The sequence below is a fragment of the Prinia subflava genome, chromosome 5 (genome assembly GCF_021018805.1).
Source record: "Prinia subflava isolate CZ2003 ecotype Zambia chromosome 5, Cam_Psub_1.2, whole genome shotgun sequence".
Taxonomy (NCBI): Eukaryota; Metazoa; Chordata; class Aves; order Passeriformes; family Cisticolidae; genus Prinia; species Prinia subflava.
This window is the reverse complement of record NC_086251.1, coordinates 12,684,633-12,710,256: the sequence shown is the minus strand read 5'-3', so window position 1 is coordinate 12,710,256 and position 25,624 is coordinate 12,684,633. Positions and strand designations below refer to the sequence as shown.

General features: G+C 40.8%; 1 protein-coding gene across 6 annotated transcripts in view; it reads left to right on the top strand.

The window, feature by feature from the left end:
• Nucleotides 1–23,239, top strand: part of TUB (TUB bipartite transcription factor) — a 138,741-nt gene extending 115,502 nt beyond the window's left edge. For 5 of the 6 annotated variants that reach the window (XM_063398053.1, XM_063398055.1, XM_063398056.1 and 2 more), the window contains exons 4-12: nt 3,501–3,668; nt 7,915–7,986; nt 8,878–8,999; nt 9,781–9,972; nt 10,544–10,656; nt 11,642–11,756; nt 16,677–16,775; nt 17,204–17,375; nt 17,790–23,239. In XM_063398053.1, coding sequence (XP_063254123.1) covers nt 3,501–3,668; nt 7,915–7,986; nt 8,878–8,999; nt 9,781–9,972; nt 10,544–10,656; nt 11,642–11,756; nt 16,677–16,775; nt 17,204–17,375; nt 17,790–17,923 — 1,187 coding nt within the window. In that variant the 3' untranslated portion in view covers nt 17,924–23,239. The remainder of the gene's footprint in view (nt 1–3,500; nt 3,669–7,914; nt 7,987–8,877; nt 9,000–9,780; nt 9,973–10,543; nt 10,657–11,641; nt 11,757–16,676; nt 16,776–17,203; nt 17,376–17,789) is intronic. The other variant, XM_063398054.1, reaches the window with a different exon arrangement.
• The last annotated feature ends 2,385 nt before the right edge of the window (nt 23,240–25,624 follow it).

Here is a 25,624-nt window from a genome sequence, read left to right as displayed (position 1 = left end):
TTGGAGGGAGAGCTGCTCTGCAGAGGTCTTGACTAGCAATTGCATCCACAGTCTTGGGTGTTATCCACGTGGATATGACTCCTGTGTCAGACCAGTAGCTGAGCTCAGGAAATCTGTGTTCTCTTCCAGAGGCCTCCTGCCTGACCTTGGTCAAGTCTCCAGGTCTGATCTGCAAAGGGCTTAATCATATTCTTAGTCTGTGAGCAGTGTGCCCAGCTTCATGCATCAAACTTGTGCCTTTAAACGCTCTGTAAAATGAGAACAAGAACTTCCCTGTCCTGCAGCTCCTCGTTTGTAAAGCAGGGACAGAATTACTTGTTTTCTGTGCTGTGTTCCTTTCCTGATACGTACTCTTGTTTGCCATTCAGTGGTTTAGGTTACCAGTTTTTAACACATTGGTGCTGCCTATTTATAAATATCATCTAGAAGACTGTAGGTGCTAAGAGAATGCAGGCATTGATGAATAGTAGTTTGCAAGACATAAATGCCAGCAATGCTCATTTACTGATGCTTTTCTTTTTTCCCTAGTATGATTTGTTTTCATTTCTGGTACCTCTGGTTTTCATCTGAGACATGATCATGTCAAAGTGTACCAAAAGGCCTTTTCTGATGGGACTGGTATTCTCAGAGTTGTTCCAATCTTCTTTCTTCTCTTCCTTACTTCACATTTGGGTCTCAAAAAATCCCCTTTCTTCTCAGCAGGTATTCAAGGCGGTCTCAATTTTTCTGTATGTGATTTTTGGGAAGCACTGTAAAAAATGCTGACCATAGCAATAAAAACTTTTTTGGCACAACCCACTCAGCTTCTTTTCCTCTTTTGGCCGTGGCTTTAAGCACAGAAACTTGAGGAGTGGTTTGTTTTATTACACGGAGAACCAATCATCTAGGAAGTGGATGAAAAGGAGTCAGTGAGGCAAAGAGGGGGAGAGATCCACCTTGACATGGCTACACAAGCTTGGAAGTGTTTTCAGATGTTTTCAGACATTTGTTAGGTGGTGGCAAAGCTGCCTTTTGAACTATGGCTTACAAAGATGCACTTATGCCTCATGATATAGAAAAATATGTATGTATGCCTGCATTTAATCCCATTTTACACATGCATGGGTAGCTACAAAGATTATACACACACACAAGTATTAAGTTGTTAATGTAGTTAATGCTGCATTTGCCATGAACTGCCTACAGTGTTCTAATGCAGCAGAGGTTATTTTCTCTCTCTTTTTTTTTAATCCTCTCTGTCTTGCTACATATTTCATTCCCTTAAATGTGCTCACCAGTGGAACCATTTCTAATGCTTAATAACACACTCTACCAGTGATGCACTCTTCAGAATACTGAAATTGATTTTTCTTCTCTAAAACTGTGACCTGCCAGTGTAGCCTTTGCCCTGACTCCTAATAATACACAATGTTCCTGACAGCATGGGATGTGATGCAGATGTTCTGCAAGCATCCAAAAAAGCAGCCTCAGTGCAATCTCCAGTGCTGTCGAAGGCATTTCATTTGCTGCACATCAGCGTCTGCTTTGAAGAGGAATAATGAAGGTGTTTTGTTCCTTCTCAAAAGCATTCTCAAAATTAGGTTTGTATCACCCAGTGATTAATAAGGAGCTAGATATGATATGCATGATGCATCTTGTTAAACTCATGGCTTCTTAATGCTTCTGAAATTCAGAGTATTAAGGTAAGAACCTATCTTTAGGCAGCCACTTTAATGATAATTGTTAATATTGTAAAGCTGTTAAAAATACCACAGAGGATCTGAGCAGCTACCTGTCTGTTCTAGAGCACCTTTGCAGTGGTGTTTCTCCTAGGATAAATTTTAAGAAAAATGCAGTTCTTTTCACTGCCATATTACACCTGCAGCATAGGAGATGTTCATTCTGTATCATGCAGAGCTGCTTCTGAAATTGTCATCCTAGCAAGGTCACAGAGACATTTCTATGGACTTTATTTAGTCCTTCAAGGTTGGATGGAAAGATTATTTATTTGCTATTAGTTGTTGTTAGATTTGCTGCAAGTAAATCAGATTTTGCAGGCTTGGTGCAGAAATTGCCAGGGTCTGTGTAATGCAGATGAATCAATAACTCCTTGTGGTCCTGAACTCTGTGAATTTAACACCTCTGCAGTGTCAGACTGCATCTTGTCGAGTGGTTGCACAGCCAGTGCTGTTCCTGGGGCTATGGACCACTCTTTTTTCCACTTGTGCTTTGTGTTGCAGTGGCAGTGACAGCAGATATTGCAAAGTACAGTTAAGCATGCTAAATGTGTAATCCAGCTGTCTTTTAATGCAAGTTGACAGCTGCTGGCAAAGCAGGATGAAATGGTATTCTTGGAGACTTCTGCTACAGATCACAGTCCAAAAAAAAATCCCAATCCCTGCAGCTCCTTCTCACAGGGTTTATTCAGCTTTGTTTAGTGGGAGAAGCACCATATTCCTTTACTGAATTAGCTCTTTGTAGTGATAACTATTCACAATGTTGCTTGCTTATTAACAAAAATTTCACAACAGCAGCAGTATACATCTTATGCTATTTATTTTATCTATACGTGAAAATATTACCATTTTTATAGATGCAGAAGTGCATTTTTATATAGCTGATTTAGTAATCGAGCTCTGTGTCTTAACTAAGAGCTGAAGTACATTTGCAGTGTGTTTTACTTCACTGTCCTGAAGAAACAAAATGAAGTTGGCTTGTGGTGATTATACCTCCCTGCTCCTTATTTTCTTTTCCTCTCTTTGGAGGGGATTTACGGCTATAAGGAGGTAAATGGTTTCTTTGTGGCTGTGATCAGGAGCCACAGAATCACAGCGTGGCTGAGGCTGGGAGGTGCCTCTGGGCACTGTCTTGTCCCTCATCCCTGCTCACAGCAGTCACAGGACTGGGCCTGGTTGGGGTTTAAGCATCTCAAGAAGGTGGAGGTTCCAGGGAATATGTAATATCTCCCTCGTAGTTTTGCTCTGATGTATTAACTGTATGGCGATTTTCCCTAACTCAAAAGGTGTATTTAGGCTTGTTAACATGCTGCCCCTCTGTTGGATACACTGCCAGATCTACTTGTGAATTTTCCAGGTTTTTGAAGCTTTAAAGTATTTCATGACAGCTGTGGTGTTTATATCGGGATATGTTATAACCTGGGACTCAGGTTCATCTGTTTCTGGGTCACCTGTGTGCCCTTAGGAAAATTTTATCTATTTTCTTTGTCAGTTCTCTCCAGTGTGTTTCTTTTCTGCTTTTGTTTCTGGTGCATGGGGCAGGTGTTCTTTGGGGTGAGGAGGGCACCAGTGATATCCTGATCCTCTCCTGGAGATTCTCTAGTGCAGTATGTGGAAAGTAAAATGTTTGCCTTGGAGGATAGCTTAGTCTTGTTTAAGTCTAGAAATATTATTGAACGTGAACATCCAATCTGATTCCTAGAAAAGCTGCTGGTTTTGTGTGTAAGCACTTTCTCTTTTCAGTAACTCCTTGACACAACTAAGGCTTTTACTGCTGTCTGACAGGCATTGATGGCCCAGCTGCTTTTCAAGACGATGTTCAGAAGGTAGGAAGTCAAGTGCAGATTCTCACTGTTGGACAGTCTAGCCATGATGAAGATGATGGTGACAAAGTGGCTACTGGCCAACAACCGCAAAGCAAGCAAGATCTTAGAACTGCAATGCAGAAAAAGGGTAAGTAGCTAAAGCTTCCTTTGTGTTCTCGCTGCTTGGATGATGGACATTGACTCAATTTCCTATCCTCAGTCTCAGCCCAAGCCTAAGCAGAGTTTGTTAGTTCTGTGTGTCTTCTCCTCAGAGCCTGTTAGGCTCTATTCTGTTACCTAAAAACATCCAGAACCCCAGACCTAAAAAAATATAAAACAATGAAGTTCTCTCTTGTCCCAAGGCACAAGAGCTCTGCAGGCTCTCGGGGATATGACTTCCCCATCTGCAGTGCAATGCCATTGTTAAGGTACCAGGCAGATGCCAATGCTCACATCCATCTGTTCACATTTTTATAATGTAGAACTCTGGAAATCACTTACTTGGTGGTTAAAAAACAGCATGAAATAGCAACATTCAAACTAGAATATTAATTTTACTGGTGCAGTCAGTTACCCATTGTTCATGTTTTTGTAGTGTCTGTTCAGGATTGCAGAGGGGAAAAGTACACCACATTCTGCAGCATTTCCCACGCAGAGTCCTCAAATGTTCTGGAATTTATCTTTCTTTTTCCAGAGGCATGCATGCTTTGGGAGATAGACTGTGTATGTTCACATTCATGCATCTGTCTCTTCCTTCCTGCACTGTTATCTCCCCTTAGACATTAAGCATAGGAAGGAAAAAAAAAATCCCCAAACCCTCACAAAGCGTTTTCTGAAGACATTTGCTTTGGAGTTGTTCTTCTTCAGTGTACAGCTTTTGAAGCAAAGATGGCTCAAGCCAAGAGTGCTCTGATGCTTTAAGAATAAACTCTTTGTGTATAAAGAGCAAAATGTAAGTGCAAACTTGACTCATGTAGAATGGACTATTCATACCTAAATGCTGCCTCTTGTCCACAGAGCAGTTCTCACTAAGATTCATTTTTTCTGGGACGTTACCCTGCAGATGTGAGCAGCTCCAACTGAAATGGGCAGATTTTCTCCAAGTGCACTATTTCCTGGGCATTTGAGTTGCAGGGGTGTTGGGCATGACTAACAAGTTCTGATCTGTGTAGTGATTGTGTTGCCTTAGACAGTGGCTCAGAATATTTAATCGTCAGGCACACTACTAAACTAAAGCTGATTGACTTAAAAAATACCCACAGACTTTGCAAATTAGGTCACAGCACTCAGATTTTTTCTCTGGGGGACACTTCTGGTTTTGATGGGTTTTTTATCATATATTTTTATTCTCCCCAAATTTGTGTTTATTTTTAATAGAAACAGAGAGTGGGAATTTTCTGGTTTGCATAGCTTCTGTATTTTCTCAAATCTATGATATGACCTTTTTTACCAGGTCTGAGTATACTCCTGCTCAGAACAGACACTGCTAAGGGTGAACCACTAGTGTGTTTCAAGTTGAGGCAAGGGGGACACTTTTATTTAAATGGGAATACTGAGGTTTATTTGTTTTTATTAGCAGCAGAGCTATGCTGGGTGAGACACAAATACAGGTATGAAGACAATGCCTGCAGCATCTCCATAAATTATTTTTGCTATGTGTATAGGTTTGCTACTTCATACCAGCAGAGGTAGACAGCAGATGCTTGTTTTGAGAAAGTTTTTAGTATCCCACCATTCATGTGGTACTTTATGCAGAGATAAAGCTCTTCATGTGGATCCCCACTGCCACTTCACTGCTTGTGGCATGTCCTTACTGGCATGTCACCTGCAGAGCGTTTAGAGTTGCTGTCTCCCATTGGCCTTCTCTTGGATGGAATAGGAGCAGAAGGAGAAGTACACAAAGTTGAAGCCCTGCAGAAAGGCACCTGGGGGCCCTTGTTTCCATGAGCCAGCAGTGCCCTGGCAGCCAGGAGGGACAGCTGTGTCCTGGGGGCAGCAGGGACAGCATCGTCAGCTGGACAAGGGAGGGGATTGTCCCACTCTGATCTGCTCTGGGGCAGCCTCACCTTGGATGTTGGGTGCAGTTTTGGGTGCCACAGTACAGAAAAGGCATTAAACTGTTAGAGAGTGTCCAAAGGAGGCCACGAGGGTGGTGAAGGGTCTGAAGGGGAAGCTGTGTGAGGAGTGCCTGAGGGCATGTGGCCTGTCCAGCCTGGAGAAGAGGGCACTGAGGAGAGATCTCATTGTGATCTTCAACATCCTCATGAGGGGAAGAGGAGGTGCAGGTACCAATCTCTTCTCTGTGCTAACCAGTGACAGGACCTGAGGGAATGGCCTGAAGCTGAGTCGGAGGAGGTTTGGGTTGGATTTTAGAAAAAGGTTTTTCATCCAGAGTGTGATTGGGCACTGGAACAGCTCCACAGGGCAGTGGTCACAGAACCAAGTCCAACAGACTCAAGAAGCTTTTGAACAATTCTCTGGGACATGTGTTACGATTCCTGGGATGTCCTGTGCACGGCCAGGAGTTGGACTCCATGATTCCGAAGGGTCCCTTCTAACTCAGCTTATTCTTATTCTATGAAATGCTAACTGGTCTCGTGGAAAGAGCTGAATCCCATTGGATTTGCATAGCTCTAGTTCGTGCCTGTTCTGCTCTTTGGCACTAACCTGGTGGAGAGAAACTTCTCCTAGCGTGTGTCTCTCCTTCCCTAATGAGTCAAGTTCTGTAACAAGACAAGGGGTTATAGGCTACTGAGTGTGAAAAGAATATGCCACTTGCAAGAAAATGCCAAATGCCTTATTTGATTTCTCCATCTGTTGGAAATTGCCATCCTAGAATAATTTTCCTCCTGTAGGAAATATTCGTCCTTTTGATTTCCAAAGTGTTAATCTGTAGAGTTTCTCCCTGGCAAGTGAGTCACTAGGACAGAGTCAGACTTCCATAAGTTTTAACACTGAATAACTACCATGTAGTCCTCACACTTACCAGTTTCCAATATGTCTTCGTAAAGGGCATGGAATGAGCAATTGGGTCTTAGTTCTTCTTTGCCACCTGAAGTTTTGAGAATTAGGGAAGGGATCATTTTCATTTCTGGATTCCAGAACAGGAGCTCCCTGAAGCATTTTTCCCTGCAGGTCGTGAGTGTAGACTTTTCTAAGCCTGGCACAGAATTTTCACCACTAAAGTATTGGTGGTGAAATAGTGAGCACAGGTGTGGAAATAAAACCGTTCCATCTGTGGATATGAATTATGGCTTTATTGTGCAGCTGCCAGCTGAGGAGATGGACTGTCTCTATTACCCATGCATAGAGCCTAGAACACTGTTGTCCTTATTAAGAAATAATGCTTGTGATTAATGAGTGTGTGATTAATAATGAATGAATTCTACAGGCTTTGAAAATATCTGTTGACCTGTGAACTCAGGCCTCCCTTGCATAACCAGGTCCTATTGAAAGGTTTTGCTGTCATGCTCTGTGGTGTATGTCAGCACTGGGGGAGCTGAAGAAGTGGATAATGAGAGTTTTCATGGGGCAGCTGAATGCAATGCAAGCATTGCTTATGCTCCTAGTTTACTTTTATACTCTTACTACTGTGGTGGTGTTTCACTACCGAGTGTGCATCTGGATATTCTGAAGGGATATGAACTAAGCTTATTGGAAGCAGCAATAATAGCAAAAAGTATTTTAATGCCTTTTTTGCTGTCTTTTTCTTCATCTGTTCCAAAATTTGAACTGAAGAAAACCATTACTGAGTCTATATCTGCTGTCTATATTTCTGTACATCAGTTTGGTTTATTGTCTGCTTGTTACAGACCAAGTTCATAATCCAGAAGACTAAACTACAATAAAATCTTTATGCATATCTGTGGAGCTCCCAGAATAACAGTTCAGAGAGCCTGATTTCTTCTTTTGATGATGAGGATGCAGTAGGCACAGGGACTGAATTAGAGTTTAGGCCATCTGAATACACCTTTCAATGTTACTGACTCAATATCATGTAGAATCTGTGTGTATCACTTATGTCAATCAGGTTTGAGGGTTTTTATTTTGTTAGAATTCAAAAGTGGGCCCAAACCCCACCATGCAGTGCACATCATGCACAGAAGCGTTGGTGGCACAACTGCTCACTGTGAATGATGTTTGCTGAAGCTTCAGCTCTGTGATCCAGGGCTTTTTCACTTTATTCAAGGTACTGAAAGTGAAGATCACAGCAGGTATAAGCAGGTAGAAAGTGAATTTGATTGTGCAGTACGGAAATTCTGAATTCAAGCAGCAGCATTGTGGCCCCATCCTGCAAGCCTTTTAGCCCTGTGTGGAGTCCTCTTGCCAGGTTATGCTTGCTCACTCAATTAGGGGTTTGCAGAATCAAACCCTTGGATTTTTTCCTTTCCCAGATCCCCATGCAAATACATCCTGGTCCTCTTCCACCTCCCAATCCAGTCTTGTCGCCCTGGATCATGTTCCTGGTGAGTACAGAAGAAAAAAGTTAATTATGCCCATGTTGCTTTGGCTCTGGAAATCTTAATTTCATTTATCCTACATTGGACTTACCCATAACAGGAATTCTGGACCAAATGATGTCTTTTGGTTTTTTTAAAGGATAGAATATAGCCTGTAGTATATGGAATTTAGAGAGCTTGAACTTGGATGTGGGATGTCTTCATCTGCATGATACTCTTTGAACAACTAGGCCTGACAAATGTCCCACCATTGATGCTTTTTGCTGCTAAGACCTATTTGATGTTCAAAGTTGTGTTTTCCTTTGAAATGTCTGAGGTTTTGAATTTCTGTAAAGTCAGACTTTCAAGTGCTGTAAGGCAGTTCCATTGGCCTGGGCTGATACTATTCTTTACATGAAATAAAGATGCAGGAGAACATTTCCTTGATGTGAATGTTTCTTCTTGGTCTAAGATGTGCACTTCAGCAGATCACACAGCTAAAAGTGTGCTGTAAAAGGGCTTGTATTTTAATTGTGAGGGTTTCCAAGTGGCTGTGCTAGGTTGTCCTCTCAGCTCCAATTTCAGCTTTATGACTTTGTGTTATGTTTGAAATACTTGATTGGATGAAGATGATCTGAATTTAGTTCCTAACCAGATATTTGCTCCTGTATCACTGGGTAACTTGATCCTCTCTGTGGAATGGAAACCATATTGTTTCCTTTCTCTTGAATGTTTAGGCTTCTCAGGAGAGCTGCTGTCTGACCCATGTGTTCATGCACTGCCTCACACAATGAGCCACTCTCACACACCCCCTCACTCACCCAAGGGTGCAGCAGCCTGATAAAATGGTGTTTTACATCAAGTATGGGCAGCTTCAGTCTATCACTGTGTCATGTAAGTGTGCTGTTTCCTCTTCAGGCATTTCAAGTAGCATGAATTTTGATGAGGAAGAAGATGAGGAGGATGAAGACAGCTCCAGTTCTTCACAGTTAAACAGTAACACCAGGCCTGGTTCTGCCACAAGCAAGAAATCCAATAAGGTAAGAGGAGAGTGCTGAAGAAGAGATGTGCAAGCTGCTATGAGCTGCATGATTTCAGGGTGCACTCAGGACAGGCCTGGCTTTCTTGTTCTGTTTTTAATATGCACTAGAGTGTCTATAAGGTGATTTACTGTGATAGCTCTCAGGCTGCACAAGAGCAAGCAATGAAAATAACTTGGAGAAAAGAATGACAAATATTGTCTGAACTTGAATGAAGAGAAAGGGAAACAGTAAACATTTACCTTTCTACCTCTTGCAGTTTCTCAGAAGGATCTTTTGTTTCCATTGACTTTTTCTGGGCATTTTCCCACCCTCTTCTCTCTGCTACCATACGAACATAAAATAAGACTTTGGCTGATTTAAATATTCAAAATCACAACCCCTTTCTAAACCGATTGATGGTGCCCTGCTCTTCTATATACTGCACTGACTCCTCATGTTTGTAAGATCTCTCTGGAGCTTAAACTCTTGCTCCCTATCCCATTTCTTCCTTTCAGCAAAGGCCACCCCTGTCCTTGAGCACGGCCTTTGTGACAGAAGGAGTGTGGTGAGGTGGGAAGGTGTGAGCCAGAGTCTGCTCTGTAAGCCCTGTGCAGCATTCTGTGTGTGCAGCCCCCGTTCTGCTCTGCCAGGCGTGTCTGTACACAGAGCACCAGCAAGACAATACGGCCCTTGGGCTGACTCTTTTAAAGTGCAGCTTCTATCAAATGCCATTCTTTTGTGCTTATAACCTCGTTGTAAATGGAAGTTAAAACATCCTGAATTTTGTTTGTTGTTTTAGGAAGCGGCCTCAGCCCCCAGTCCTTCCACAAATGAGCCTCTCATAGATGTGGATGACCTGGAGGAGTTTGCTGTCAGACCTGCCCCACAGGGGGTCACTGTCAAGTGCAGGATCACAAGAGACAAGAAGGGAATGGACCGAGGGATGTACCCTACTTATTACCTCCACTTGGAAAGGGAGCATGGTAAAAAGGTCATAACATAACTTGAATGGCATACCAGTTGCATCTGAATGTTAAAAAAAATTATTTAATATCTGAAGGAGCCTTACAAAGAAAATGTAATTTTATATTTTGAATACATTTTTGCTTCTGCTGGATCTATCCTACAGTCTTCCCAAAGCCAAACAATAGCGTCATTTTCTTCCACCGCCTTTTCTTCATATGTCCAACCTTTGGCCTTAAATAATCCATGCATGGCACCTTAATGTGACTGTCAGCAGTTGGGGCTCTCTGCATTTTGTGGACTGAAATGTATGTACTTTCGATTCAGCTGAAAGAGCCAGAGCAAATTAGAATGAAACATTTAACAAAATAGATCAGATTTAATTATTTAAACCATAAATAATGGATTGAGTGGTTGAGAAGTCATTTTCTCGTACCAGATATTTTTCCTGGTTTTGCTAAATCCCAGGAGATCTTCTGTTACTTTGCTTGTGATGCTTGAAGACAGAAAAATTGCTTATGGTTTCCTCATAGCAAAGCAGGAAGTGGTGTGTGCTAACCCCTTTAGCATTCTAGAATATGTCTTCTCTCTTTGCTTAGGTGTTCCTGTTGGCTGGAAGGAAACGAAAGAAGAGTAAAACCTCTAATTACCTCATCTCTATAGACCCAACTGACCTGTCTCGGGGTGGAGAGAGTTTTATTGGAAAACTGAGGTAAACAGTTATAAGTCTAGGAATTTTCTTATATAATGTACAATTTATTTGATATTAAGAAGCCTGTAATCCACTAAATTTTCTTAGTTAGAGACTTGATTACATCACATGGTCATGGTCTTGAAGATCACCAGCTTCCAAGCCATGTTTTCAAAAATGTCTCAAGTACTTACAGGATCACATTTTACTAAAAGTCAGCAGGACTCTTAAGTGAGAGTGAGAATCTCAAAGTCCACATTCTCAAGGGTGTACCAGCACAGCTTATCTAAATGGGGTTTTCAGAAGTGCATGAGTATATTTTGTCTAGCCTCTACTGATATAAATACTTTGGAATGCACTGTTACACAGTCTGAAAATCCCTTTGGTTTTGCCTGTTCCTTAAGATCCAAATTAGTTATTTACAGGTAGTGGAATTATTTCAGAACCACGTGTTCCTTTTCTGTCTGTCCCCACATTGTACAACCAGTCCGCTGTTGATCCCTCCGTGGAGCCCCAGGGTGGATTTTCAGGTCATCTGTTCCTGCGTTGTATCTTGCACTCCTTTCCACTGCAGTTGGAAAGATCTGATCTCACTTATGGCTTTATAAAAGTCACTCCCTATATTCTAACAGAGTTTAGTAATCAGGTGAAGAAAGCAGACGGTTTAGTAGCGAGTGAGTGTATTTTAAGAACCAAGCAGACATACAAAATAACCCCACCCAAGTGTTTCCTTACAGCTTTCTTGAATTTCCTAGTTTGCAAGATGTTATCAGAAATCTCCAGCATGATGATAAGGGACCTTTAGTATACACTTCTGTACTGTACCTTTACATTTTTGTCATTTTGGCCTTTAATCCAGGAATTGCCATGTAGCTGGGATTAGAAATAACAACTCCCTATACTCAATATTTGCCTTTCCTCTGGGGCCACAGTGCTGTAAAGGATAGATGTCTTGGGCACCATTGCTGACAAATCGTGATTGGATTTTCCATTTTTTTTTTGGTAGATCAAATCTTATGGGAACTAAGTTTACAGTTTATGACAATGGAGTAAATCCAATGAAAACAACATCCAGCCTGGAGGCGAGTACCCTGCGTCAGGAGCTAGCTGCTATTTGTTACGTAAGTACTGCTCACAGGCACAGCGTGCAGGAAGGGCAGCTCACTTTCTGAAACGGCACACTGAATTTCCTTCTCACTTATGATTATGTAAATCAGCATTCAGACTTTGATAGAACCAGGCAGCTGATCAGCACTAGAGAAACCGGGAGGCTCAGTGCAAAGCAGAGGTGAAAAACATTTGCACTGAACAGCATTGCCCAGTTCTCACCTTTGGTGAGAAGAAGGTGCTGGAGCTCTTACATAATGCTCTGGAAAGGATCACAGCCTGCAGGCACCACCTGAGGGAACCTCCTGGAGTGGGAAGAGTTGTACACATGGCATTACTGCTCTAAAGTATGATTGTTTGTTATGGCATTTTGGAGGAGGCCTCTCTGATCCAAACCATTGGTAGCAGACAGGTAGGTCTGCAACAGCTGAGATTGTGATAAAAACTCTAAAACAACTTTTTACCAGGAAAAAACCACAAGTAAAATCCAAAATTTGATTGAATGAGAGAAACTGGGCTCTTACAGGAGAGTAAGTAGCATTTATCAGGAACAATGAAGACAATCAAGACTTGAAACACAGTTGCTGTTGTTTCATGATTGCTGGATGAATAACCTTTTTGGTGAAAATGTTCTTTCTGTCCAGAAATATTTGTGACCAAGACACCCTTCCAGTGAAAATTGGGATGTACATCGCTATAGAAAGTTGTCTGGTTTCACAAATCAACAACTTCCCATAAAAATATCCAAGAATGACTTTTCTGAAGAGTTCCTGCCCAGCTCTAATCAAAGATGCCTGGAAATATGTTGGGTTGAGGTCCACCACACACCCTGTGTATGCACAGAATGCATTCCCAGAAGGGTCAGCTCTGAGCTGTGGGGAGCAAATGCATCTGGAAGATTTCCATGAACAAGGAAGCTGAGAGCCATCCTTTCCATGCAAAGTGCTGGGAGAGCTGAAGGAGGGCAGTATTAGCTGCCAGCACATTCCCTTCCTGCTGCTTAGGATGCAGTTTTAATGTGGACGAAGTGTGTGTGGTTCACATATACTGTTACTCAGGCACATGGTTTATGGTTGGAGACAGACAGATGAGCAGAAACATATCCCGCCCTTCCTGTTGGATTTGAAACTCTGAGAATTTCCAAAAATTCAGCTTGCAGGATTTAAAAAAGACTCCAGGATCTGAGGTCACTTTGACTGAAGTCTCAGTAGAAGCCTAGCAGAATATACATGTTTAATAAAGGTAGTTTTACTGGTTTATATAGGATGGCATTTCCTGGAGCCAGTAAACTAATCTGATGCAAACTGGAAATGCAAAAAGAAAACCAAAGCCAATTTAAAAAAAGTTATATATTGAGAAATTTAGGCATTGCTTAAGTCACCAACAAATGATACTTGAATGATGAACAATACCAAATAAAAAGCTGTTGTGGTCAGCAGAGGTAATTAGAAGTATGGATGTTGGAAAGAACCAAACCATGGCCACTGTTTGGAGAATGCAGGCTGAGATAAGCTGCTTATGTATGTCTGTAATCAGCAGTTTGAAACTGGTACATTTGTATAAGAAAATTACTTGTTCCATTGATATTTTGATACTAATGGAGAAAGGCAGCGGGCTTGCAGGTGTGCTATGGCTAGAGGACAAAAGGAAATTGGAATTGTGTTTCATTTCAAACTAGCCAAGTTTGCTGAAGTGAGATTATTGTTCCTGGCTGCAGCAGAACCAGAGCAGAGAGTGCCAAGAACAGAAGAACCAAAACACCCTTGTCCTAAGGCAGTCATTTAATTCCTGCCCTGAGATTTCCCCTGCAGCAAAGCTATAAAAACAATACTTTGAAAGCACCACTATGCCTCTCACTATCCCTCAGCTCATCTGAGCAAGTACCCATGTGGAGATCAAGCTGTACCCAACTTACTGAGCATGACCTGCTTAATCATCTCAGCAGGTCTTATTTATACAGGCAGAAACTGGTGATGCATCTGGGGCTAAATGTGGAGATAAATGTGGAGAGGGCTCTCTTTGTGGAGCTCACCTTCAGATGTGTTTCAAGCAACAGGAACAGAGCTAGGCAAGGTCAGTTTTCTCGGGTGCTGTTGACCGCTTTTCCTCCCCTTGTGTTGGCAGCCGAGCAGACTAATAAACCTGCAGCAGCACCTAATGGCTGATTGCAGAATCGTTGGCAAAATTTATCCAGGAGCAGTGAGCTGCAACTGTGCCACTGGTACCAGGATTTTCTGTGCTGGATTCCACAGTGCCTCACAGTGCAGTTTGTGTCAGATTCCAGGCAGTGAGCTCAGCTGATGCTCTGAGGTGTGGCTCAGGTCTGAGTACAGTAACAAGACTCTCTTCCTGCTCAGGCCTCAGTCACTTGCATTGTGCTCCTCCAGTGTTGTGGGTCCTGTGATTTGGGCCTTCCTTAGAATGGTACTTTCTACAGAAAACATTAAGGACGAGGCACAGCTGTGTGAAACAAGCCCAGGAAGGGAAGTGGCTGCAAGAAAATGGGGTAATAAAATTGTGAATCTCCTGGGAGCTGCTGGGGTATTCACCTTGCTGTGTTTAACATGGCAGCTATTGCCACTAAAGCAACGTGCTTACATAATTATTTGAAAGTGTGTGTTAGATTCTAAAGGCAGCCCCAGGGAGAAGTTCTGTGTTCTTGCAGCCTAGTTTGTTGTGAGGCTGACAGGATGGGCTAAGGCAGAGAGTGCAGCAATACTGGGCTGTGTCCTGAGCTGATGAAAATCACTGGTGTCCTGGTTGAGTCAGCAGGGCTCTGCCAGTGAACTTTTTGTGTTACTGTGTAAACCAAGACTGTCAGCAGTGTTAAAATGGTGTGAAATCAGAATTTGGTTTAAGTTCCCCTAATAATACCCTTTGTAGTCTTAAATTTCTGCACACAAAGTAGTGGAGGAGGGAAATAAAAGAGAAGCAGGGAGTGAGGCAGGAGGTGATTTTAATCATTTTCCTCACATATTCCATGTTTATGTAATTTCAGTTCGGTACTGTGAGCTTAGCAAAAGGGTAGCATTTGCCAGCACAGCGTGTGATGATTGCTGATGATGGTAATGTGCAACTAGTAACCATTCTCTTGTCATGTGCCAGAAGTACCAATTTCAGTGTTTCTGAGTAAACTCAAAGAATATAGTCCTGTTTTTTTTCTCTGCTTGTTGGGAAGGAAGTGATTCAGCACTATTATTTAATTTTACCTTCAACAGTGTCTTCAACCAGTCAGCATCTAAATTAATTATATATAGCATAACTGCAGCTTGAGGAGAAGAAAAGCTTGTAAGGCATAGCAGAGAAGCCCAAAATTGTCAGTACTTAGTGGAAAATAAGCATAAGCATGAATCTTTTCTTAGAACTTGTTCTCTGCTGTTCTGAGTCTCTCCTACTTATAAAATCTGCTGGCAGTCTTATCAGTTTTCATCTTGCCATGATGCAGAACCAACTGAACTGATAACATGTTTTACTCTGCCAAAGGAGGGGACATAAATGATTCAGAAAAGAGGCATTAATGTGTAGAGTTAGGAAGATATATGAATATGCCTGGATTGCTTCAGGAGCATGCAGTAAAATAATCCAGTAGAATTTCTCTTGCATGTATGCAAATCTTTAATGAGTTGTGGAAAATCTCCAGATGGTTTGCTGGAACAGGCAAAGTTATTTCAAAGGTCTAATGATGGCAAAGCTGTGGGTATTTTAGGTGGGTATTTTCAGATGTCTCCAGTGGGTTGAGATGCATGGATTTTTGCTTGCAAAAGTAGAGATGTTTTAATAAGTTTAGTGTTCCATAAAATCAGGACATTTTAATTAAAAATATAAAAGCAGAGACATCTGAATACATCACTTTTAAATGTCCCAGTGGTAAAGCCACACCAGCTGGAGCTGAGGGGTGTCTGGTTCTTGGCATCTTGTGGTGTGTTGCTGGGAACAATGGCAGTGTTCTTCCTGAGATTCCTTCCTGAGATCTCCAAAACCCTTCATTTTAGTTTGGCAGATGGGGGAAAAAGTACATGTGACTGAAAAAGAACTATCACAAAACATTGAGGAGATGGACTTGAAGGTCACACTGTTTCATTTACTGGGTTAATGCTAAAATCGAGTTTTACTGGAAAATATTGCTCTTTGCTTTTTCTGGTTCAAAAGCAGATGATAATTTTTGGAAATATTTGTCCCTGGTTGCTTCTGTGGGAGAAAAAAAAGGTGTCAGATGAAAATGAGGCTTTAGGCTGATTTAGATTTGGATGGTTGTGTTTTGAGAGGACAGTGCAATGCTGGAGTGCTCTTGTGAAAAGCTGGTCAGAAAAGCATCAGATCATGTTTAATGGAAGAACTTGTATTTTCCATTGATTTATTTTTGCTGCTCAAGTGATTTTTTTACTTTTCCTGTCTTCATAGCTAAAAAAATTTGCCTTCATGCTAGCGTGTTTGGTTTTTTACCGTGGTCATCTCTAAGCAAACTTTGAAAACCACAGCACTGCTGTCAGATGCTCTGACTTGCAGTTTGTGCTGGCTCTGGAATAAATGGAGCTGGTTCCATATATTTAATTTTGTCTTGCATCAAAATGTGTGACTGCATCTTATGATTTTTAAATTGCAACTGCTTTATCTTGGGATCTAGGAGGAGCCAAGCAATCTGGATAATTCATATCCTTTTTTAACAAAGGAATTTTTTTTAAAAAAATTATATTAAGGTTGCTGGCAGCCAGTGTTAGGAGTGTTTTTGGAAACTTCTCTATTTCCATTTTTCCTGTTGTTGGAGCTTCTAAGACAAAGCTAGAATGTTTGGCAGTGCCAGTGAAGGTGGGAGTTTCAAGATGTTTTTTGAGTTGACTAACAAATAAATTCTGTGGGCTGCCACCATGTCTCTCTGCTGAAAAAAAAAAATTAAAAATAAAGAACATGATGAAATTTTTTCTAAACGTTTTTAGGAAACAAATGTCCTGGGGTTTAAAGGACCTCGTAAAATGAGCGTGATCATACCAGGAATGAATATGGATCATGAAAGAGTTTCCATCAGGCCACGAAATGTAAGTCATACCAGCAGCCAGCACTAAAATTTACTTGAATTCTTTTTCAGGTAGAGTTGGGGGTTTTATTTGCATTTCTGAAGGTCTAGAAGTTAATAAAATGGTATTCAAACAATTGCAGAACAATGGGATGTGTGACTACTACTGTGACTCACAAAAGCACTACAAATAAAGTATTTTGATAACAAAAAGTACAACTAACCAACTAACATCTATCAAACTGTAGAAAGGACTCAAATGCATGTTTGCATTTAGATCTTCAGAGCTCTCAGTTTGAAAATGTTTGAAGTTCTCATTGAAGCTGTTTTGAGAGTTGAGGGTAAGAGTTTAGTCTTTGGGCCAGGACTGATGAATTTTTTCTTCCCTGTTAATGTATTTTTTGTCACTTGAGCATGTTAAACTGAAGTGTGTACCTGTGGTGTGCACAGGAACATGAGACGCTTCTTGCAAGGTGGCAGAACAAAAATACAGAGAGTGTCATTGAGCTGCACAACAAAACACCAGTCTGGAATGATGACACCCAGTCCTATGTTCTGAATTTCCATGGTCGAGTCACACAGGCCTCAGTGAAGAACTTCCAGATTATCCATGATAACGATCGTAAGTAGAGCTCTCTGTCTGTAAGGTGTAGGAACAGCACTGCATGCACAGTCTGGGAGGGATTCTGCCATCACAGTTGTCACCTGAGCAGGTGTAATTGAGATCTGTGTAAGAGGCTTCAACATTCTATACAGAAGCCATCTTCTCTCTAGTCTTGCAAAAAGTATTTTTTACATGCGTCATTTTTTTGACACTAACAAGTCTCGCAACCCTTTATCACTCAAACTGTCCTTGCTTCTCGCTCTGCTATCAGCACACCCACTTGCATGAATAAGTGCTGTGAAGTTTGATGAGTGAGCGTGTTTGGTTGGTATTTGGTTGCTCTGGGACAGAGGGTAGTGTTGCATACTCAGTCAGTGAGGGCTGCAAACAACAGTAACAGCAGCTTTGTGCCTTTTCTGACCTCTCTTGCAGCTGACTACATCGTGATGCAGTTTGGCCGCGTGGCTGAGGATGTGTTCACCATGGACTACAACTACCCGATGTGTGCACTACAAGCCTTTTCCATTGCCCTTTCCAGTTTTGACAGCAAGCTGGCTTGTGAGTAAAGGGGCGTGGGTGAGCATCCTCTCGAAGGAAGCAGTTTGCCATAGGATTCCCAATTCCTGCTGGTGTCGCTTAAGGTCCATACTAAAAAGGTCAGGGAAAAATGCAGTTGAGAAGGACCACTGTTGCCGAAGAGAAAGTAAAAGGAATCTTCTAAAAATTCAGGACATTCAGGAAATTATATTTCCTTTTTTTTTTCTGTCATATTTTTCTGGAAGTGACATCAAGCTTTTTGTAAATAGGAGTTGTCTCTCATGTCCCTGATTATGTTATAGATGTGTGCCATGATGTACTGTACCGTGGCTCCAGTAGCACCATGACAGTGGTGTCTTTTTTTAAAATCCAGAAAGGGCATGAGCACTCCAAAAGTTTCTTTTTACATTTAAGAATCATTCCGAGGCTGCAATCGTACCTCAAGGTTGCATTCCTGCATCAACTAATCAGAGCTTCACATCATCCAGCATAAGAGAAAGATGTGGAAAAGAGATGCACTTTTTTTTGATTGTGCAAGGATCTCATGTAGTATAAAGCCAAGTCTGAAGGTTGGAAACCTCCACTGGACTGAACTTGATTCATTGCTATTGTACATGTAGTAGGGCATGATGAATTTTAATAGCAGTAGGAGGAAATGGAGAAGTGGAAAGCACAAAATAATGTTGCACAAGTCACTTGAATTCTAAGCTGTCATTATGTTTTAACATCTACATGCTTTTTAATTTGTTTCAAAGGGCAATGAATTTGCAGCATGGAAAGGGAGAAGGAAAACATCTAGATGCCAAGAAAGTATAACTTATGTGGAATTTGGCGTTTTGTAGGCTGGGAATTTATATCCTTGTATTGCTGTGATAATTCAAACACATATTTTGTATGGAGTGATATAAACAATTGGATAAAAGCAGTCTGCAAAGAATCTTATTATTTTGAACAGGCTGTGTAAAGCTGTGGAAGGTAAATGGAAATATTTTATTAAATTTGTCTGGCCTTTTGAGCTTTTACAATTTGTTGATCGCATTTTTTGAACTTTGAGCAACAGCCACTTTTCATATTTATTTCCCATTGTAAGAATGCTTGAAATCGATTGAAACTGTGTATGTTGTTCTCTGATGTAAACGTGCCAGCTACTGAGCTAAATCCTTCTAGGCAAATCTAGTGTATGCTGCATACAAATGAGACACTGGCAGGACACAGAATAGCTTAAAATAGTGCAGATTTTGCATTTCCTTTTTTCTGATCTATCTGGAATATATAAACAAATACCATTTCAAAACAAAACACAAGCAAAGAACAAGCCATTGTTATCTTCTCTCCTGAACATTTCAAAAGCTAGGAGCTGCAACTCGAAAGCACATTGTAAAACATCTTTAAAGACGATGATCCTGCTGCCATTGTTCTGTGCAGTGTTGTCCAGAATGGCACACAGAGTTATATAATTTATATGTTCACCAGAAGGGTATGGAAATGTGAGTGAAGTAGTAGCTGTGTTTTGTACTGTGTGTATTTAGGCCCTCCTTTTTATTCCTTGTAAACTCTTGCACTGCACAACCAGAGATTATGCAATTTAAAAATGAGATCAAATCTGATTGTCTCATAGTTGACAGGCCTTTTTGGTTCTAGGGGACAGGCCATAAAGCTCTCCGTAAGGTCGTGCCATTAGGACTGCATAATTTCAACTAACAAAATAAATATACTCTCTTCACCTTTGCCTTCAGATCTCCTTCCCAGTATACAGACAAAGGAATTTCAGATAAGAGATGAAAATAAATAATTGCCAGCATTTTTTCTAATCTTTTTAACAATCTATGGGAAGAAATTCTGCTGGCTTTAAACAGTGTTTTGTTGATAGACTCAGCATGTCAAATATTATCTCTAATAAACAGGAAGCTGGTTTTTCTCCTCCTCATCCTTTTGCAAGGAACCTTCCCATGCAATGGTATAAAATGGAAAGACACCTTTTGTTTGAATGGAACCAGCATCAGTTCTCTCCATGAATGATCCAAGTGCTGAGTCATGAGCTGCAGGGTGATACTTTGAATTTGCACATGTGTGCTTTGTTTCTCTCTGTAGCTGGTGGTTTCCCACAGTTTCACAACCCCATCTGTCATCTCACTTTGGAATTAACAGAGGCCCTTAGGCCTTTGCTTACCTCATGTCAGCCCTTAAAACCTAGCTCCAGTGACCACCAGAATTTTTTGTTTGGACTACTGCAAAACCAGTCAGGAATTCCCAGTGCTGGTATCTAGGTGTGATGTGGATTTTGAGAACTCTGCAGCATGGGAATGGCTGAATCTGCATGGCTTGAATTCTGTGCCTTGCCAGTCACACGCTCACTCAGAGCCTGAGAAAGTGGCACCTGACACAGTTTTCTGCCTCTGTGTGTGCACAGGACTGTGTCAAAGGAACTTCGTGTCTCGTGGTGCAAATACACAATCTGCTGGCTTCAGTGGTGGAGTTGATTTAGGAAGGGTTATTTTTAACCCAGATTATAACAATGGTCTGACTCATGCCATGACCCCCCTCGCCGGGAATTGGCATGAAAGGAAACTCATGTGCACTGAACTCCTGCACAAGGGTGACAGTGAGGGGCTGGGGAAAGGCTGCAAGTTCAGCTTCTTGAGGCGATTTTGCTGCCAGCACATTGTGTAACTTCACTCTCGCTGTGTGTTCTTCCCAGCCAGGTATTTTTTTTAACCTGTAACCATGCCAGGAGGAAAGTGTTGACTCAAATTCCCATCGTCTTAAGAGAATTGTAGAGGGCCATCAGCCAACGAGCTGCTGAGGGAAAAACTCCCCACAGTAAATCGAGGTCACTAGAGGGGGATGTTAACCTGGGACTAAGAATGAGGAACTCTCATTAAATCTGGTTCAGTTAAACTAGAGTTTGTCCCTAATACCCTTGGCCAAAACCCTAATTCCTCACTACTGTTGAGCAAGGTGCTGGGTTTGATTCACTTGGCCTTCACCATCTGCTCTGGAAGCAGTTTCAAAGATTAATTTCGAATCTGTATAATTTCTAATGGATAATTTTTGCTGGATATTTCCTGGTGAAGATCACATGTAAGGTGATACTGCAAGCTTTCCAGCACATCTCTAAATTTTGTCCTCCTAACTTGGAAAATTCAAACCAGCTTCTGTCTTAGCATAGAGTTATACCTGAAATTACATTTTCCTCGTGAAGTTACATTTTCTTCCCCATCAGTAATAAAATCTTGGTACTAGTACTAGGTGCACACTGAAGTAACCAAGGAGTAGTTAGTGGTACACTCCTGTTAGTAACTACTGCTGGGCCTGCATTCAGTGTGTAGCAGGGCACAACCTTGTTTACTCTCTGACAAAGAATAGAATGGCCCCGAGCTGTGTATTTCCTTCACACAGTCTTAGTGAATGTTTGGATACAGTAGATTTAATGTTATTTAAAATCTCAATATTGATGATTTTTTGCAGCTGCTGTTGATTTTGGCAGAGTTGTAAACAAATTCTTTGCCTGAATTGCTTACGGGCAAATGCTGCATGCTTTAATGAGAGTTCTTAATCTAACTTGTCACTCTGTTTACATCAAACAGTTTCTTCCTGGCCCTTTATCTAATTTTCTTCATCTCTGATGTTCTGTTCCTTCTCATTCTCTTTACAATTCCTTAATCTGCTCTTCAAGGATGTGCAACTCAAAAGTGTTTGACAATATTGCTCAGTGATCTCTCCACAGATGAATAATGCCTTTGGTGCACATTCAGTGATGCTCCTACAATAGAAGCCTTATCAGAGGGGTGAATTTGGCCCTTTGGCTTTTCAGTAGAGTAAATTAACACATTAAAAGGTAGCAGATAAAAAAGCTTGCCTAAATTATAATCAGAATTTTTCTCAGTAAACATTCAGTTTCCAAACCATTGGTTGCAAATCAATGAGCAGAGCTGTCCACAAGCCTGGAGGCAGGCTGTTAAATTCTCTTTGTAGTGCTGCCTTATTTTTCCTTTATTTTTTTTTCAAAGGTTGGAAGTGATTTTGTGAGCTGGAATTGTGTTGGTGGCCTAAAATAGTTTATTTTTCAGAAGTTAGGCATCACTCTGTTCCTTTTGTAGGCTAATATATGGCACATAAAACAGTAATGTCATAGGCTCTTGTTATAAATTCTGCTGTTAAGAAATCAATGAGAATGGTTTTGTAATAATTACTGGGCAAATCTCTTGCTATTCAAGTTGCCTTACAATAGTGCTGGAGTTCCCAGCTGGCTGTCCTCATGAGGTCCTAGCACTGAAGGAGCTGGAGTGGAAAGGGCTCTGTAATAAAATCTGATGGCTGCACAATTGAAAAATATAATTGTGGAGTCAAATGACACCACAGAGTTTTATCGGTCGTGGGGAACCAATGCCATCAGTTCAAACTTTCTGAGGTTTTGCTCCCTTGTGGTGAACAAAGGAGGGGCTTTAAACAAGCAGAGACACCAGTGAGCTCTCTGAAAGTACTGGGCATTAGACCTTACCCCTACCTGGGTGATGCCCATTAAAAAAACAGAAGATCAATCCAGTCCTTACTATGGAAAATAATTCCAGTTCTTGTATCACAGCTTTTTACAAATTTTATTATTAATTAATTTGTAATTTCACATAAGGATAAAACAAGGATGGGGAAAGAAGAGTTTTGGCTCTGAAGGGATGATGAGTCTAGACCAATATCAGAGTATTTTGTGTTTGTTCATTATAGTAGGACAAGACAGGGAGTTGCCTGGTGTTCTGGGCAGAGAAGGTTTCTCCTAATGTATTGCAGGTGTCAGAGGGAAGATTTGGGCTTTGATCCTGTGGCAGTGTAACTATTTGCCCCACTGCTCTCCTAAAACATCATTTTTGAGATTTTTTTCCTGCTTTTACAAAAGCCTGTGCTCACCAATCAGATATCTTTGCTTGGCAATTAAGGACATCACAGCAGCCACCTTTATTAGAATTATGGGCTGATTACTCAGATTTCTCAAAAGGCCTCATTTTGATTGCTAAAATAAAGTAGTTTTATACATATAAATCTTGCAGTAGAGTTAATCTAACTGTAGGTGCAGGCTTCTCTTGTATGTGCTACTTAATGAAGTCAGGTTCCCGTTGTTCTTCATGTACAAAAAGTACCTTCCAGGGTTCTGCTCTGTAAGTGTTTGAAATTAATTATGTAGATATTCTTCAGTTCTTTTTGTTGCTCGCCAAGGAACTAAGAAAAGAATTTGCACAACTATCTCAATGCTTTGGTGTTTTGCAATGAACTATAGCTCAGTAGCTGATACTCACAAATGCCTGTATATTGGATGAAAACGCATTAAAACTTATTTTGTATGTTGTATTTTATTTAACTGCCTATACATTTTTGATTCCCCTTTTTCAGTAAGGGTATGTTTATCTATACCTTCACTGAGAAGACTTGAATTAAGTGACTTTCCTGAAACTGTTTAATGGAACCAGTACTCTGGTTTGCTGAATGGCTCTAAGAAGAGGGCACTGTTCAGAAAAATTATGTGCACTTTTTGAGAAAAAACCTTCCCTATTCACATCATAATTGGATTATACAATAACACTGGAAGCTTATCATGGTTTTATTTAAGTCTGCAATGGCACTTTGAAAATTACTCTGACAAAAGCTTATTAAGCACATGAACTGTAACAAAGCCCTACTTGAGAGTCAGAACCTCACAGGTACCTTGAATACTCATGATCTATTCTGTGCTTTGGTACAGGCAAAAAAAAGAGTCCTGAAGAATCAAAATCTTGTTAAAATCAACACAATCTTCTAGCCTGATTCAACACAGGTCTGGGGATTGGGTCACCTGGGCTTTAATCCCAACAGAGTGTCTGACTTTGTGCAAATCTTGGAACCTCTCTTTGTGCCTCAGTTCCAACAGGTTGAATGGAACTCCTGGGTTTTGGCCTGGTTGTGTCCGTCTCTGTTCTGCTGAGAGGATTTCCAGGAGTACTTTTAGTACAAAACTAACCAATTGCTTAGGAACAAACCTTGATGCTGTTGAATTCTATGGAAATCTTGTCTATGATTTAAGTGAGGTTTCAATTTTTTAACCTTGTGTTATTTTTGGTTACTAAAAGTGCAGGAAAAACAATAAGGACAAACCATCTATTCCTTCTGACGGTGTGTGTTGTTGGTTGTGTTTTACTTCCCAGCATCTGTTGTTTTAGAACTATTATTCCTGAACACATTTCAGAGGTTCAGTTAATGCAATCACCTATTCATGCTTTTATGTAGCAACCTGAGACAATTGGCAATTGTGCTGAAAATTGCCTTTTTGTATTTTGTTTGTTTTTTTCTTTCCCTTGGATGTGACTCAGTTGTTCAGAACTGTTGTTACTGCCCACTTTGACTCTGTCATGCACATCTGATTTAAAAACAATGAGCCTCATGATTTCTGACTACCTTTATTACTCAGCTGGGATGTTTACAGTGTTTCTCACATTTCACCCTGTATCTGTGGCTTCTTACTGAGCTGTCCCAGTTGGCACAATGCCATTAGAAGTGTCAGTAATTTATGAAGTATAAAAGTAATTCTCAAAATAAGAGAATGTAATTTATAAACATTTTTATAAATTTTAACATTAAAATCTAGCTAAGTTTAATGCTTACACTTTGGATGAAATTGCAAGGAGATTATTTGTTTAAAATTTTCTTTCCTTAAGCTTGAGTCACATTTAGGAGATTTATTAAGCTTTAGTAAGCTTCTGATCCTGCAGCTCCATGCAGATTGTCAGACTGTGACTGCAGCAATCTGTCAGTGTGATGAGGACACACTAAGTGATGAGAATTCCGAAGTCCTGGCAAGAGTGCCCTTCCTAATTCTCTTAAACACTGTTAAACATCACATAGGAAATCATGTACCTTTTCTATGTTGACTTACCAAATAATAGCAGGAATATTTTCACTCCCTTGAAGTTTTTTTTTAACATACTATCTAGGCAAGTGTAATCTTAACATTTAGTCTTGATGTGCTGGGAAATTATTACATCATGAGATCACTTATTTTGCCAGTGCAGAAAATCTCACCAGTACCCAAACCAGAGTATTGGGTGGGCTTCAGACACTGCTCATGGGATCAGTAAGGTTGGAAAAGACCTCCAAGATCATCAAGTCCAACCTTTGATGTTCAGTGTTCAAAGAAGTTTATGAGCCCTGGCACCTCGTAGCAGGAGGTCTGCATTTCAGTCTGGGCCAGCAGAAGATAACCCATTTATTACCATCCTGCTCTCTTCCCTAGGGAGAATCTCCTGGCTTCTAGAAATAGAACTTTGTTGATCCTGATGTGTCTTTAAACATTACAGCACTTTTTAGCTATTTTAGAAACATTTTCAAAGATGTGGTTTAAGCTCAAATGGAATAGTCTTTCAAGTAGTTAGAGGTGTACCAAGTTGGCGTAGTTGAGAGGCAGCTGCTTTTTCCAGCAATTTCCTCAGCTGTTGTACAAGCAGAGCTTGATAGTCCTGTTGGAAAAACATAACATAGCTATTATATTTTATAGATATCTCTCTATCTCAGCATATTATATAATAATATGCTTTCCTTGGGTTTTGCCCAATGATGCTGCTGGTTTGTGCACCTCTACATTTCTTCCTGAAGAGCAGTATTTCCAGAGTTAAGCACAAATAGAGCTGTGTTTTCTAGTAAAGGCTTTCCCTCATTTCCTGTTGCCTTACATGTAATTTGGTATTTGTTACTAAAAATGTAAACTTTTC